Source organism: Notothenia rossii (genome assembly GCF_949606895.1).
Source record: "Notothenia rossii genome assembly, chromosome: 8".
In the NCBI taxonomy this organism is placed as follows: domain Eukaryota; kingdom Metazoa; phylum Chordata; class Actinopteri; order Perciformes; family Nototheniidae; genus Notothenia; species Notothenia rossii.
The window spans coordinates 17,249,022-17,265,053 of NC_136906.1; the positions used below are offsets into that span (position 1 = coordinate 17,249,022).

Sequence of the window (16,032 nt, forward strand, 5' to 3'; positions counted from 1 at the left end):
TATATTCAGTCCGTGTAAAGATAATGTTGTGGTGTGTTTTATTTTAAGTGAAAGATGTGTGTTATAGTCCAGTACAATGCACTCAAAACGATGTTGAGCAATGTTTTAGTCAACCAAATCTGAACACATACCTTTACTGCATTGCTGTTATTAGTTTGTATGACATTGCAGATATTCCTAATCCTAAAATCTCAATAAGGACCAGCCCTGGACTATAATAACAACATCATGTGTACATTTGGGTGATAGTCATAGTTGCAAAAATTCAACAAGTTGGGTGATGACTTACCTGTTTGATAAAGATGTGCATTGGAGGGGAAATCCTTCTGTTAGGAGTGTTTGGCGTCATCTTGTGGAAAAACCCTATTAAATCTCACATACTGTAGTATTTACACAGAGGCACCAGCAGAGGGAAACCCATACCCACGTATTGCATATAAACTGGGGCAAGGTTAACTTACTCCACACAAGCTGTTTAATATCATGGTGTCTTCTGTCTTGTCTCTCCCGTGGTCAGGAGTCCTTTATCTGGCTTGTAGGCGATGATTCTGAATTTGTAAAAAAATTGTTAGATAGGAGAATAAGAACCATTATGCTGATGTGATCAAGGAGAAATGCACTTCTCACCCAACACCTCTTATAAACAGACATGTCCTCTGCCATGCTGACATTTGCAGAGCGGGGACCCGTGCCAAGCTCTGGCAGGGTAGACGTGCTAAATGAACGTCCTTGCTGATGGGCATGGCAACATTAATTGTACAGCGGAGCTGCGATCTGAGAAGTGGGGCAGGCACCTGCTGCAGAAGTGGGTGAAGATGAAGAATGCTGTCCTAGATTGCCCACCAGCTTACCTTAACCCAACCCACCAAATTAATCAACTCTTCAGAGGCCATCCGGTTGTCTGGGGCAGGCATCCAGAGGAGGAGAGGAGCCTGTTTTTAAGGCACAGGTCACACAAACTTGTAGGAGCCTCTTCAATTTAGGAGAAGGGGGGGAACAATACCACGCTGCATTGGTGCAGAGGCACTGGGGGGTTAGACTTGCCCTGCAGGATGGAGAGGTAAGATTTAGCTCTTCTTCAGCCATCTGTCTCTTTGTCTCCCCGTGTTCTCTCGAGATGTGTTTTGAATGTGCTGGGGTTGAAACGCTGCTGATGTTTGATGAGGTGCAAGGAGACAGAGGGGGTTTAGGAGGCCCACAGGGAGCACAGATGACTAACTCACTACTCCTCCCAATCTAGGACAAGCACACCTAGACATCCTTCATGACTCTAATGTTTTACTCGTGTCGGGCCAAAAATACGTCCACTGAGGTTAGCCAAAGTGGGTCGCCCAATGGCTTTTTTTGGATCACAGAAAAAGAAATCGTGCCATCTAAATGATCGCTGTCTTCTAAAACCCACCCTGGACGGCAGAGAGCCTTCCCCACTAGTTTATTTTTACTGGTTTCAAACTGGGTCAATGACGCCACAGAATATGATAAAACCCCATTTCAACAGTGTTTAAAAGCCTCAAAAGACAGAGTAGTAGGGCATCAAATCATTTTCCAAAACATTTTATTGGTCTTATAGAAAATAAAGTAAGCTGTATCAACAAACATACAATATATACATCAATAACTTAGACACCTCAGAATCACATTTAAATCCACAGTTGTTACTGTATATATGAATACATAGTACTTATCTACAGATTGCAAAAAGTACAATAATTTAATTTATAAATAGTTACAATTAACTATTGTCTGTTTTCATACAAAGTACTGCAATATTTTATTACAACCCATACAGAAAAATAACAAAGACAGATAATTTACTTTGCATTACACGCTTTAGTCAGATCCTTATACCTTTGAAACACAGTCCTACTCCATGGAGTAAGAGCAAGAAACCTGCACAGTCGGCTGTTTTCAAAGCATCATTTCATGAAAAAAGCCAAGGTGGTAAGAGCTATTAAATTAATCTGCAACACAAGTGCTGTTATTTTTCCTCTCTACCTTGTTGCTTGTAAAAACAAAACGAAAAAATAGAAGAAAAAAAGCCATAACCAATTAAAAATAAAATCTGCAGAACAAATTACAGTGTTAAGATCAATTTAAAAAACACACCCAACACATAATGAGAACAGAAATGCTGTGGATGATGCTACAGCAAACAACGAGCATTAATGACTGGTGTAGCAGCAGAGGAACCTCAAATGTACAAAACACACACACGCACACACGCATACCAAAGAAAATACAATATTGCAAAAGGCCCTTGTGACAGAATCTATTGTAACAACCATTGCACTCAGTGTACAAACATTAATATATAATAGCTTTCAGTCAGATATCCAAGTCCAATTCATAGATCCTGTAAATCAGAGAAATGAGTGAGTAAGGTCCCACGATTCCTTTAAAACACTGTTTAATGTTAGCTACTACAAACAAGGGCCAATTGCTCTTCCATTTCAAAAGTCTGAGGGCGAAATAAAAAACACATTTTACAAAAAAAAAACTACAAAACAGCAAGAATTATTAAATAACAGACCATAGTCACTTTGACAATATTGATTATTCTTACATCTACTCTTTCACACCTTTCCACTGAGTTGCATATTAAGGGTCACTTTTTCACAATGGTCTTTATTACCTACTGTAGCTACATACTATACACCTGTATGTGTGAGAAAGAGAGTCGTCATCTCTAGCGGAGATTGAGATTGGTCGACGGCGTTTCTAGAACACCTTAAAAGACACTTGACACGAAAAAGATTCACTCCACAAGACTGCCACAGCAATAAGGACGCCAACATCGATACTGGGCTATGTCAAGAGTCAGATATATATTTTCCCACAGTTAACCAGTCAATGTAGAGAGCTAAGCGTTTTGAGGATAGGATACTTTGCACACATACAGTAGAACCAGCACCCAGGAGTTTTTGCTGAGGCGTAGTTTTTGAGTGACTGCAGATTAACACCTCGCCGACACTGTAAGACATTCTGACCAGCGTGAGAGTGAGATCCCCATGAAGTGCATACTGTTCACGTTTTCTACTACTTTCCTTTAACTCCACCGTTCAATTCCTTTTCAGAGGAGAGTGATGCGACACTTGGCACAATAGGAGCGCTGCTGGCAGCAGTTGATGATTGTAATTCTACGTGGTCTCGCTGTGTGTCTTTCTGAGTGTGGATTGAAGCCCTTTATGACATAAAAATAAGGGCGGAAACAAATGAACAGAGCTGCCATCCCCTACATCTCTTCTAGAATAGTTTGTTCATTTTTTAGAGTGACCTGTTTTGTCCTGAGCAAAACAAGCAGGAGCTTAGTGCATACAAACCCTCAGTCAAACCCTAGCTAGCGCTTTTAATCTGAAAATCCGGTGGGTAAATTCACGACAAGTAATTCTGCACCATTTGGAGGTTTAAGTTCAATGATGCAAACCTTATCAATATAGTCTAACAAGTGGAGGGGAACAACACTGTTGACTTCACATTTCATTTAGACTTTAAAAAGCTTCATTTAAAAAGGGTTATTATTTATATCCCGACAATCTAATTCAAACCAATTTAGAATGGATACGATCATAAAATCTTCCCGACATGTCACAGAGGATGTTTTTAAGAGGGCATCCATCACCAGGGGCAACCATAATTCAGATTCTGCAATGACAGGATCACGTTAAGCTTAAAGTGAAAAGTCAATAATGCCTTTTCACCCAATTCTGTCTTAAATGGCTCAATGTGGTAAACTTCTAATGACAATAATGATTTGTAACTAACACCAAGGAAGCGGAGGATATCACAGATGCCAATACGCACAAAGACAATTGACCTTGTTTACACCACCTAGTTTAGCTCTACAGATTTGTTTTAAATAGCACAGCATTGACATCTATACAGTGAACGACACTGCCAACTTGTCACTTACACATCACATCACGCGCTACCCCACAGTACGCGCCTAGTCACTAGAAAAAAGCTATCAGACTTCAATAGTAAGCCACTTTCGGTACAATTGCAAAAAAGATGTCACAGGAATTTTTTTTTTTATGTTTTCTGTATCTGTATTTCTAGAAACGATGGAAGGTAATCTACCTAGTAATAAAAACCAAGAACTCAACATTAGACAAAGTTTTTCTACACCTTAACAATTCAAACAGTAAAGCTTGTGTAAAGATTTTCTCTTGGAAAGATCTCACGGCCCTGTTAACAAGTAATTACAAAAAGAAAATGCAATATATATCTTTCAAAACAAAACAACTTGAACATATTCTCTCTATGAGCAAAAATGATGTTTCAAAATGTTCGTGGATTTCACTGTTTTCCACTAAACACGAGGATATTACTGTTATAACATTCATGTTTTCAGATATTGAAGAAGAATCTTGTCATATTGGAATGGCACTCAGCTCTGGAACAATAAGAACTGCTGATCATTTCTAAACGTTTCTCCTAAACCATAAATATGCAAGACCTCTTTGTATTTTTCAGTGCATACATATATTATTGCATCTACCAGTCATACTGATAATGACAAGTTCATTAAAGCCCGTCACAGATAAACAGAAATGAATGCTAGATTTGGGAGCATTATTTCGTGGTTATATTGTTGACAGACGAGCGACAAAATCACAATTTCGACTAATTTACTAGTTTGGGTTAGTCAGGCTGTTATGTAGACACCTGTAGCATCCACACTAATAGTTTGTAACCGATTGTTTTTTAACCAACAATAAGTCAGTGCATAATAACAGGCAAGGGGTTAGTTAAACAAAATATTTGTACTGGTTGTGAGACTCTAAAAAGGCTAATTCTTAGGACGGAAACATCTTTAGAGCCCAGCCTTAAATACACTCGCAGTACCTTATAAATACAAAATGTATTAACAGTCTAAATTTGATCAATCGACTTTGTACCTCTTCCAACCAATATTACTGACTTTTTGAAACCACAATCTGCTTTTTCAATTAAATATCTCGTGTCTCCATTCTTCCTAAATCGTACAATTTGATTGTGTCACTCTGAAGCACAATATATCTGCTGACAGACTGCTGAGTCATACTTTCAGAGTGAATTTGGGAAGCATATTGTTAGTGTTAGTGCCAAGGGTTAAAACAGACAGGTAATCCTGCGGCATGTTACAATGCACTGACTAGTTTTCAAATCTTCCTCCCGCCCTTTCTGCTACTACGACCTAGCCTGTGTTTTGGATTTGATGATGGTGATGACGCTGGTGGCAGCTACTTTACCAGGGATGAGGGGCCCTATGACCGAGGCCATGGGCCCCCTGGCTGAGATGACAGGGTTGCGGGCCACAGTCCTAGCAAAGCTCTGGAGGGCCTCATACTTTGAACGCAGAGCATCCAGCTCCACCTTCATGCTGGCGTTCTCTGAGGCAAGCTTGTCCACTTCCTGTTGCAGCAGACCCTTTTGCTTCTCCAGCTCTTCTTTCTGGGTGACCCTCTTCACCCTGCAGCTGGCAGCGTAGCCCCGGTTCTTCAGGGTGCGCCGCCGCTGCTTCAGCTGAAGGATTTCATCTTTCGTCAGGCCCCGTAGGTGCGCGTTAAGCTCCCGCACGGACATGGTCACCAGCTCGTCGTCTGTCAGGGTGGTGCCATTTTCCCCTGGCTCCCGCTTCACCTGCCGATGGGGATTAGTTAGCGTTAGTTTTAGTATTTGCATTTCACCGTTTTAATTTGGCGTCAAGCCATTTTTACCTTCAAGGCCTTGTTTCCCTTATTTGTGGTAGTCATGCCCCGAGAGCCGCGTCCACCTGTACTGCTGGTTTGTCTGTAAGGAAGCAAAGTCGATATCAGCATATAGAAAAACGATCACAAGAGAAAGACCTGGAAGGAAGATTTCTGTGAAATGCACCCAAATGTGTTTTCAGACAATGAGGCTACAGCATGACGAACTCCTTTGAAAACACAAAGCACAAAGTGGGTCAAGGACTTCCTTTCAAGTGATGCCAAGTCCGTTCAGTGAGTGGACCATTACTGCACCTGTCACTATGAACAAATACCTTGGTGGTATGCATTTCCCAATCCACCCCAGGTCTCTCACTTCACTACTGCGCTGCACTCAACCAGCAGCGTGGCGAGTCAGGAGGAGGATAACATTTAGTTGTCTGGCAGCAATTCACCTTTTCTGTTTTTCTTGGAAAAACAAAACTCAAGAGAAGTCACTTCTGTTAAGTGCAGCCTCTCGGAGCAGAAACAGCAGAGGATGTGGATGGATTAAAACAAAGCATTCAGCCTTTCTACTTTACCGTTTAGCTCAGCTAACATAAAGCAGAGGGACACAAGGCAAGCTTTCATCTACTGTAGCAGCTATACACTCATACCTGTCTACGTTTGGCTAGTGTCCGACAATAATCCCATAAATCAATGAAAAGGGAATATGCTGTAACTACTGCAGAGCCTTGGTTACCATGCAGAACAACAGGGCTGCACTGCAGTGTATTGTGTCATGTCTGTACTGAGGGAACACCAAGAAAAGCTGCGCACACCAGAAATCTAACCTGCTGGTATTAAGACGGACAGAAGGCGGGGGGGCCTTCCACTGTGTGCGCTCTGCCACAGGATAAGTCTGCGCACACACACAAACACACACAGTTATGGCCCAGGGTGCTTTACACTACACACATAAAATGCTGTGTCAGCGACACCGGCACCCACCACAGTCAGCCCAGGCAGCACATTGCCTCTGTAAGCTGATTTACTCAGCCCAGCAGTGTGTGTTTGTACTAGGCACATAAACAAATGCATGTGGGCCTTTACAACCTTTTAGCATCGAAACAGAAAACAAAGGAACAAATCTTGAAAAGAGTGTGTGCTTGTGTCATTAAGATAGTGTTCATGTGTATGCAGAGAAGAGAAGAAAGAGAAGAGTCGTAGCTCTAAAGTGCACTAAGACCGCCAGGATATTTCCATGGCAACAAAAGGGTGCTACAGGTGGACCGGTCACCTGAGCCAAACAGGCAGAGACAGACGCTTGTTAAAAATGACCTGAATACGACACTATCACACAGGCTGGGGACATAACATGAGGTCAGATTGTGACTCGCATTCTTGATGCTTTCGCTTCAAAAAGTCCTCTGGCGCCTCATAAAACTGCAATGTTTGCTTGTGATGCAAATGCCCACAGGAAAAAAGCCTTTCGCGTTCTGCGGAGGACTTTTTAAATGGGATACTTTCATCCATGTGGGGCTGGCTATGAATAGCTGACTGATAGTAACACCTACCTTTCACCGGCCTGTGTGGTGACTCATTTCCAGTAAGCATTTGGACCACAGATGCAAAACATAATGGGATAATGGTCTGCCTGATGATGCACAGATAATGGACAAATAGACAGGAAAGTACTCCACTAATAGCTACCGGGATGAGAGTAGAAAAAAAAAAAGGCTGCTTCTTCCAAATTTCATATAAGCCTATCATTTTCCCCTCAGCCGCCAAGATGCTACATTGTTCAAAAAACACTTGCAATCTTGAAATTGCAGAGAGATGGCACATTGTCCAAGTTGAAGAGGCTATTCTGTCCCACAGCTGTGTGTATGGTAACGTAGTAGGCATGGCTTGGCATGGCTTGGCATGGCTAAAAGCTCGCCATATGACACTGAGGAATGATTGAGCCCGGCTGCAACCCTCCAGCTCAGGCTGCCGCCGACAGACGGCTACCAATGACAGGGCATGGCACCACAACACAGACAAGGTCCAACGCACAGCTGCTCCCTTCCACTACCGGGCATGTCATACCTCACTGAGACAAAGAGGCAGACTCACACAAACACATTGGGATGAGAAAAAAACACCAAAAAAAAGAAATCCACAATAGAGGAATTTCACAATGAGCACTTGTCTGATTTAGGGCAGGGTGATATATCAATACAAAAATGACACAGTGATTTCAGACTAGATGATGCGTTTGGTTATCGTCATTTTCGTATATGGCATATGTGTTGTCTTTTCCTTGTAAGGGCAGCATCATGAGTACATTTTCTAATTTCTATTATTGATGTATTATATCTACACCATAGTATTGAAAGCTCTTGTGTGTAAATATTTTTATTAAAGCACCAGAAAAAGATCAACCCTACAATATCGTAGCAATATTGATATTGAGGTTTTTGGTCAAATATATTGTGATAGTAGTTATAATCCATATTTCCCAGCTTTAAATTTGATTGCACAGAATGCCCTTCATTTGACAAGTTAACTCTCTTAATTGTGGCAATTAAAGGACACTCTACTTCCTTCCACACATGTTTGCTTGTATAAATGATTTCAGGTCTTTTGTGAGTGTCTGGCAAAGGGTGCGTGAGGCAGGAGCCGCAGCTTGGAGCACAGGGGCAGTAGAGGTAGGGAGAAGGGACACAGGCGTCTTTTGTAGGTGCTTGCTGAATTTCTATGAATCGCCTGGAAGAACGCTGACAAATCAGAGCTGATTGCTTGTGGAGGAGGGACATCACACCCACAGGAAATAGAAATCGCTGAGTGTGGTCACCCAGAGAAAGAGAAGGAGTGGATGTGAGAGAGAGAGAGAGAGAGGGACAGAGAAAGAGTGATACGGAAAGAGAGGGTGAGAAGAAAGCAAGAGAGAGCAAACAGCCTTGTGAAAAAAAATGCACGCTCGACACATTTGGAGGAGCTTGAGAAGAACAAGTTGAGGTAAAAAAAAAAAAAAACACTGATCTCAGCAAGGACCAAAACCAAGGTGCCAATTAGGAAGTTGTGAAGTTGAACTAACACGACGAGAGCAGCCCAGCCAACCTTCAAAAGCTGTCTGTGTTCATCTAAATCTATAGAGGGCAGCGAGCGAAGGTGGGGTCGGCTTAGGTTGAGACTTAAGGGGGTGGGGGGTGGGGGGGCTCTGGTTGGATAAATGCTGATGTGACATGATAGGTCCGGCCTTGAGCCCGTGTCATGCTTTAATGATCTCATCCCCTCCACAGGATCTCTCCAGGGGGGCTGCCAAGGATGGACACCATTAGCTAGGGGACCCTTTGTTGAGGGGGAACCGAGGCTACAGCATGAGTCCCCTGATGAATATTTATCACTGTCGTTCCGCCGCCCAAGGTGGGGGTGGGAGACGGGGGGTGGGGGTGGGAGGCTGAATAAAGATGCTCAGGAGGTGATTCTTCAAGGATACATCCAAGGCTCTTCCATCAACGGCTGTCTCAAAATGGCGCTAGGCTGGTTGGGGGGGTGATGAGGGGGGGGGAGGGGTTTTGATTTCTGGTACTGGAGGTGGCACTGATGGTGGTTCAGGGCTGCCGGGAGAGCCTGCTCCACTTGACAGCGGTGTAACAAGATTATCAGGGCCATAAGAGCAAACAAAAAAAAACCCCAGCAACCTGCCTCAGAATCCAGATTACGACAGCGCCTGCACTGTGAATACTAAACACGGCTGGGGAGGACTAACGGGGGGAGCGGGCTTCACTGAGACATGACAGTGGATTGCATATCACGTAACTAATCACATGCAGATGTATCCACACACACACACACACACACACACACACACACACACACACACGGACAGATTACCAAAGCACCACACAAGCACATATACATTTAAGTTGTCATGATTGATTCTTGAAAAGAAGCGTCTGAGGACTTGGCACTGGCAGCTTGCTAATGAAGTGAATACAAGTCGACAGTGGAGGTGCATGCTGATGAAAGCTTGTTTTCAGGACAACAGAGGCGCTATCCGACAATGGAAAACTCAGTTCTGTGGATATCATCGCACCAGATAATGCATTTCGCTCCCAAAGTATCTCCTCTGACATGACCAGTCCAGACTTGTAAAGATCTGTACAGTCACACGCTTCGGCCCAGATGTAAATGAGGCTTTAGATGATTTGTATTATTAAATTGTCTTTGCTAACATCTAAGGGGATTAACAAAACACACACGAAAAGAGCTGGATGTGGAATCAGAATGATCACCTATTCAGTTTCTCTGATCAATAATGGATGTAGCCTTCCCGCTCCATTATCATGGACTTTCCACAGGAATGATGATAACCACGAAAATACTGACAAGCACACGAGGGGGTGCATGACAAATAAAATGCATGTTCCCAAGGACGTTCCCCATCATGCTTTGGCTCATTTATTTAGACTTTTAGATTATTTGTTCTTTCAGGAGTGATCTGCTTAACACATTTTCACCCTGTGCTCCACAACATTCTCAACACTTCATGCCTGATCGGAGCTTCTCCTTTTACTCCTTCCTTTGTCATTCAGAGTGGAAAAGATGGTCTCGATATTCAGATCTAATCATTCCTCCCTTCAGCTGAGTGAAGTCAATTATCAAGCAAGCTGCATGTGTTGGGCGCCATTTAACCGCAAATTAAAACTCAGACTCCTCTGATAGCTCTGGAAGAGTTACGGGAAGACTGGTGTAAAGTTGTGTGTGGGGAAAAACACAGTGTGTGTGTGTGTCTGTGTGAGAGAAAGGTACGATGGGAAGAGGGGAGGGAAGCTATTAACTGCTAAGTATTCAGAGCGTGAAATAAGAGTGACAAAAAGAGGGAGAGGGGAAATCATTCAGCAGCTTTCAGAGGGAAATGTGATACGCTTGTAGTAGAGGGGAAATACTAAGCCAATCGTTTTGACCAGTGGAGGATCGGCGCATCACTAAAATAGCAGTTAGCTCATATCTAATGCTCCTTTTTGAAGGACTGGTCCTTTAGAACAAATACAGTGTGGCTATAATTGGAAGGGTAAAGTGGTTGGTAGCAACAGTCTGAATATTTTCCGGATATTGTTCTCGCCTGCAAAAATAACGTCATGCTAGGTGCCAAGAGAGATGCTGAATGTTATATTTGTATCAAAACACACTACAATTGCAAGAGAAAAGTGTGTTCTGAAAAGGAAGGGATTAATAACCCCATAGATGAAGATTTGAAAAATGCAGACTGAACTTGTACCTGCTGAATAATACAACGAGAGACAAATGAAATGGCTGCTTATGATTGAACGTATTATAAACCTAGACATATTTCTAATTTTAACGAAGATCAGGGTAAAGGTTTTGTTAACGTTTTAAATATTTGTTTTGTGATCAGTCAATTCTAAAGAAGTAAACAATCCTACTGTAATAGCTTTCTTAGAACAAAAACGCCAAAATGCTAAATTGTTCAACCATCCAAAAATGTTTCCTTTTTTGTTGCAAATCGTTTTAGGCTGATAATTATCTTGTCAAACATGTTCCAAATCTGATGTCAGATGTCCGCTTAACTTCAAAGACATTTGTCATTATTGCTCTCTTTGATATCAACCACAAAGTGTAAAGTATCTGTAGTTGTCCCACGGAGACAAACATCAGACGAGGAAAGCAGAGAAAGTGAGATATCTGTGCACAATATTCCAAACGCATACACCATAACAGGATGTCCTATGAAAAACGGGGGCTCTGAAAAACTCCCATATGGAGGCTAGTATGTTCTACCGTGCACAAGAGCAGTTGGCGCATGCATGTCTGGAATTTGCATTCAGTTCATGTGGTTTAAAGTGGAAAGATGAATCACAGCACCTCAAGGGACTTTGTATGTTCTGAAGTCACCGATAATGTGAGGCTTATTTAAAATGACTCGGGTTAGACTGGTCTGCATTAACCAATGTTTTCGATACATGCATAATCTATTTCCAAGCCCAGTTGCTGTTTACTCTCCGAGCCGCTCTGTTAGAACAAGCTGTATGACAGGGGAAGAGACTTCATTGGCCTCCCACTATCTGCCTGGAGGACTTGATTAAACAGGAAGAGAATTGATACTTCGGCCTTTCACTGGCAGAGGAAGTAAGGGTTGCAGGCAGCCCACACATTGGCAAAATATCCAGGAGCTTTACTACACTAGCTGCATACATATTAAATGCATTTTGCAATGAGCTAACAGCAAACAGGCAGTCTTTGCAGCACTCAGAGACTAGAGCAGTTCAACACATTTTAATGCTACTTAAAGTCAAATCTAAATGATTCCCGCTGATGACTGGTACCACTGAACGGCTAGGATTTTAGCTGGATTCTCTTACATTCAAAACAATTCTGTGATATGGCCATCAAGCCAACAGAGCTAAGCAGCATCACAGTGTAAAAAACAAACAAAAAGAATAACAAATGAATTATCTTTCATTCCTGTGGAGTGCTTTGATTCCAATGCAGTCACTTAGCTAAAGTTATTACCTGGAAATACTAAAGATGCTAATTTCTATTAATAACATCCTCACCGCTCAGTTCAAATTACGGCTTGTGATGGATGAGGTCTGACGACAGGATATTTCATGGAGCCTCACACTCCATGCGTTTTGTCCAAAAAATAAAATTAAAGAATTTACAATGACATCGCTCTAGAATGCAGTCTGACTTACTAATCATTCATCAATACTAATAATTATAGATTGTCGATGTAATGCTACTTTTAGCTCCTCACATATTTTAGCCTGAAATCAAACTAAGAGTACTGGAACAAATGACAAATATCAAAATACATAGAAGGAGGAAGGTTCTTTTGTTGTTATGTGTTGAGTTAAGCACCCAGTTTGCTCGCAACAGTTGATTCTGAAATATCTTTTCCTGAGGAAGAAACTGAACCCCAACCCGCTCCATCTGTGAGGCTTCAGACAAATCGTTAATAACTTAATAAATATATAAATGAATAACCGAATGTTGTATTCAGCAATAGACATTACACAGGGAGATTCTTATTGACTTCATTTGTGTCCCTTCCCTTTTGTATTTTTTTTTAAATGAATACCTCATTTATAACATTTGAATAATGCGTCTGTGTACTTTTGTAAGTATAGCATTTTTTTAATTAAATGATCTGTTACCTTTTTACCAAAACAGACAGTACTAATGTTAGTCTAATGATCTGCGTGAGCTCCTTTCCAATGTGGGTTATACACTGCTTATCTTAGAACAAGGTCTTGCTATCTTTAACCTCCTTAGAAAATCGTATCCATATCCAGCCGAGAACATATCAGAACATTCTCCCATTCTCAGAAAGGCATGAAACCGGACAACTTCTTCCCTGGCTCGTTTTCTTTTTGACATAGCCCCTTACACAAATACATGTAAAGTTAAATCACTTGTTTTTAATGTCAGTTCACCACTGATATGGCTCAAACATTAATCAGCCGAGATAAAAGTAGGTTACATGAGAAACAGCAGCCAGTTCCAAGCTTATGCTTTTCTGTCCAATATTGGCTAATCTAAATAATGAACACACAGAGAGCAGTAATGAACATGCCAAGTCTAACTCAAGTTCCAAACAGAAAATCATCAAACACACTTGCTACTCTGTCTGGATGAAAATATTACTTTGAGAAGTGGAGCGGGCATATCGCAATGCTAAGCAATCATAATCCGCACTACACTTGCAAGAGGTTTCATCACCAACACTCCCTCCCTATTGCAAAAAAGGGGGGAAAGAAAAACTATATTGATCTTTTTCTCCCTTGCTTCCAGGCATTCCCATTTCCCCGTGCAGCTTAAGCAGTGCTTTTGTGGACAAATCCCACATTTGTGTTTCTTTCTGGAGGCTATTAATTGTCCTGGATAGGCGTAACTGCTCCCAAGGCACAGCTGTGTTGGCCATACAGAGGTGCTGGTGGCCAGTGTTCTGTGCAAAGTATTGCCTTGTGTTTCATCAACCTCAAATATCCCCTTCCACCCTCCACCGCCTGCCCAGTCTGAGCAACGCCACTGGGTATGAGTTGTGCACTCGGTTCACCTCTGTGTTACCCAGCTTTATTTTATCATGGCTAACTCAATGCAAGTGGTGCTAAATCTCAGAGCTGATCTCCACCACTCCCTGCCTCCATCCTCACAGCACTGTCAGCCCCATTGGGCTCTTATATGGGCCCTCATCTGTTCCTGTTACCTGCAGAGAGAGGCAGAGGCGGGCATTACGCTTTATTGCAAAGCCAAGCTTCCGATGTTGGACTGGCCTGTCTGCTAAGCACACTTCAATGCCCTGCTCGCATGAACAGAGATGATGAAACAAGTTGGATATCTGAGCAAGAATGGGCAACTTCTATCTGTTTAGCCCTGCCTATATATGCTCAACAGTTTCCAAGGTGACTTTTCCAATTGCACAGAGATTCACCATGGATAATTCATCACCTGCCCTCCATAAGCGTGCACTCTAATAGGCAGCACATTTCATCATGTCACACACAGGGAAAACAAGAGCATCTGCCAACCAAAAATAAAAGGAATGAAGTGTTATATTGCGTTGAATAATATCACAAGCAAGCTGGCACCCCGTAATTCAACTATTCAATAACAAAAATAAAAAAGCACAGGACCCACACAATGATTTCTACCAGCATTTTATTTCAAATACTGCCTACATTAGGTGTTCTTTTATAAACTTCCCATACATCCCATTATTACACATGAACCAAATTAAACAGTCACTTATTGCGGGACTCCGTTATAACAACACAGGCATAATATATTGCTTATCATGCAATTCTTTAGATGGATTTGACATCGCAGTTGACATCTAAGCTCTTAATATAAATGTACTCGCACCCTGACTTGTTGAAGTACATCATGACAGCACTGCAATAAAATGCACATTCTGAACTGAATGTAGATGAGGCTATTGATAAATGCATGATGGTCATCACTTGATGCTCATGGCTTGATGACTGACTTGCACGACAGATCAGAACCCTTTCGATCCATCTCGTTAATAACGGAGGCTTGGTGATAAACATCGACCCTTATCCACCGAGCAGACCTTTGTCCGGTGGTGCCATATTTCGGGGTGGATTCTGAGAACGTCTAAATACATCAATATGATGATTCAGCACGATAAAAGAATACCGCTGCTTGTTTGTTGCCTTTGACATTAAAGCATTAATGTGGTTAACTGCCTGGCTGTGGCAATAAAGCCAAGGACGGTGGGTTTGCCACTGCCATTGTTACAATTTAACCAGTGGTTTAATGAATTGTCACTTCAGGTGAACCAATTCAATCGGAAACGATGGATGGGAAGCATTTCCTAGAATATTTAAACATGCAAGCATTTCAAAAGCTGCACAAAAGCATACCACAATGCACATATTTGTCAATCACATTCACGTTTGACAGGAATAACATGAGGAGAAATATTGAACACCAACCTGATCCGGCTAACCCGCTGCCTCGGCTGGCTCTCGCTTCTCTTCACAACGAGGTGATGAAGCAGCAGGTTTGAACAGCGAGAAGCGCATGAGTTGACAAACCAGCAAGAAGCGCTGTGATACAGTGGACACCAAACTGTTTATCACAAAGGAAACCTAGTTGCACATTTTTTGACATTCCACGACTGTCTGCAACCTCTCTACGCCTGCTTGTGAAAGTGGCAAACAACTCCCCGCCTACAAAACAAGCAGGCGAGGAAATCCCCGTGCTCAGCCTTCCTACTATAACAGTAGCAACACAGCACCACGAGCCATTCAACAACCGGCAAAATCACCGTTTTACCTCCAAACAGCCAGCCGTAACTCTATATAAAAAAGAAAATATTTTTGACATATTTTATTCGCTGCTCGTATGTGTAAAACAGATTACGAGCTGCCATCTCAGCATAGTAGGAGCCCGAACCGTTCAGTTCCCATCGGCTACACACAGACTTCCGGTTGTAGCTTTCAAAATAAAGCCAACACTTGTGAGAACACGTGTGTTAAACCTCTTGAATAGTACGGGCGCTCGTATTTTGAAAAACCAAGGCTGGAATGAATCGGGCAAACTTGACCAGGAGAGATAGAAGAAGCTAGGTATGCTAACCCTACAGCTAGCCGCGGCCAGCTTGTCAGCGGCAAGGCGAAGGCATGCACACTCAGCATAACAACACCGACTCTGTTTGGTTTACAGACCCACCTGACTTAAAAATGACGCTTTCTTAAGTTGTTTGCGTCAGGGTCCTCTTCTTACACCGTCACGGCGGTGAGCAAACATTAGAGAAAGTTAAATGTCGGGTTCACTGACAGAAGCGGCGGCGCTTCCAAATGCCAGCTCGTGCTCTCCTTGTTGATTCCTTTCTCTTGTATTG

The 16,032-nt window shown here is 42.3% G+C and overlaps 1 protein-coding gene across 2 annotated transcripts; it reads right to left on the minus strand.

The window, feature by feature from the left end:
- Positions 1-1,538: 1,538 nt before the first annotated feature.
- LOC307014418 (transcription factor MafG) lies at positions 1,539-16,015 on the minus strand. Of its 2 annotated transcripts, none has more exons than XM_079642299.1 (3): positions 15,861-16,015; positions 5,700-5,772; positions 1,539-5,622 (listed from the first exon to the last, which is right to left on the minus strand). In XM_079642299.1, the coding sequence occupies exons 2-3, from the start codon at positions 5,733-5,735 to the stop codon at positions 5,170-5,172; spliced, it is 489 nt and encodes a 162-aa protein (XP_079498425.1). In that variant the 5' UTR covers positions 5,736-5,772; positions 15,861-16,015; the 3' UTR covers positions 1,539-5,169. The 2 variants fall into 2 exon arrangements, with proteins under 2 accessions (XP_079498425.1, XP_079498426.1); XM_079642300.1 differs by lacking the exon at positions 15,861-16,015 and adding an exon at positions 15,122-15,659.
- Positions 16,016-16,032: the final 17 nt, after the last annotated feature.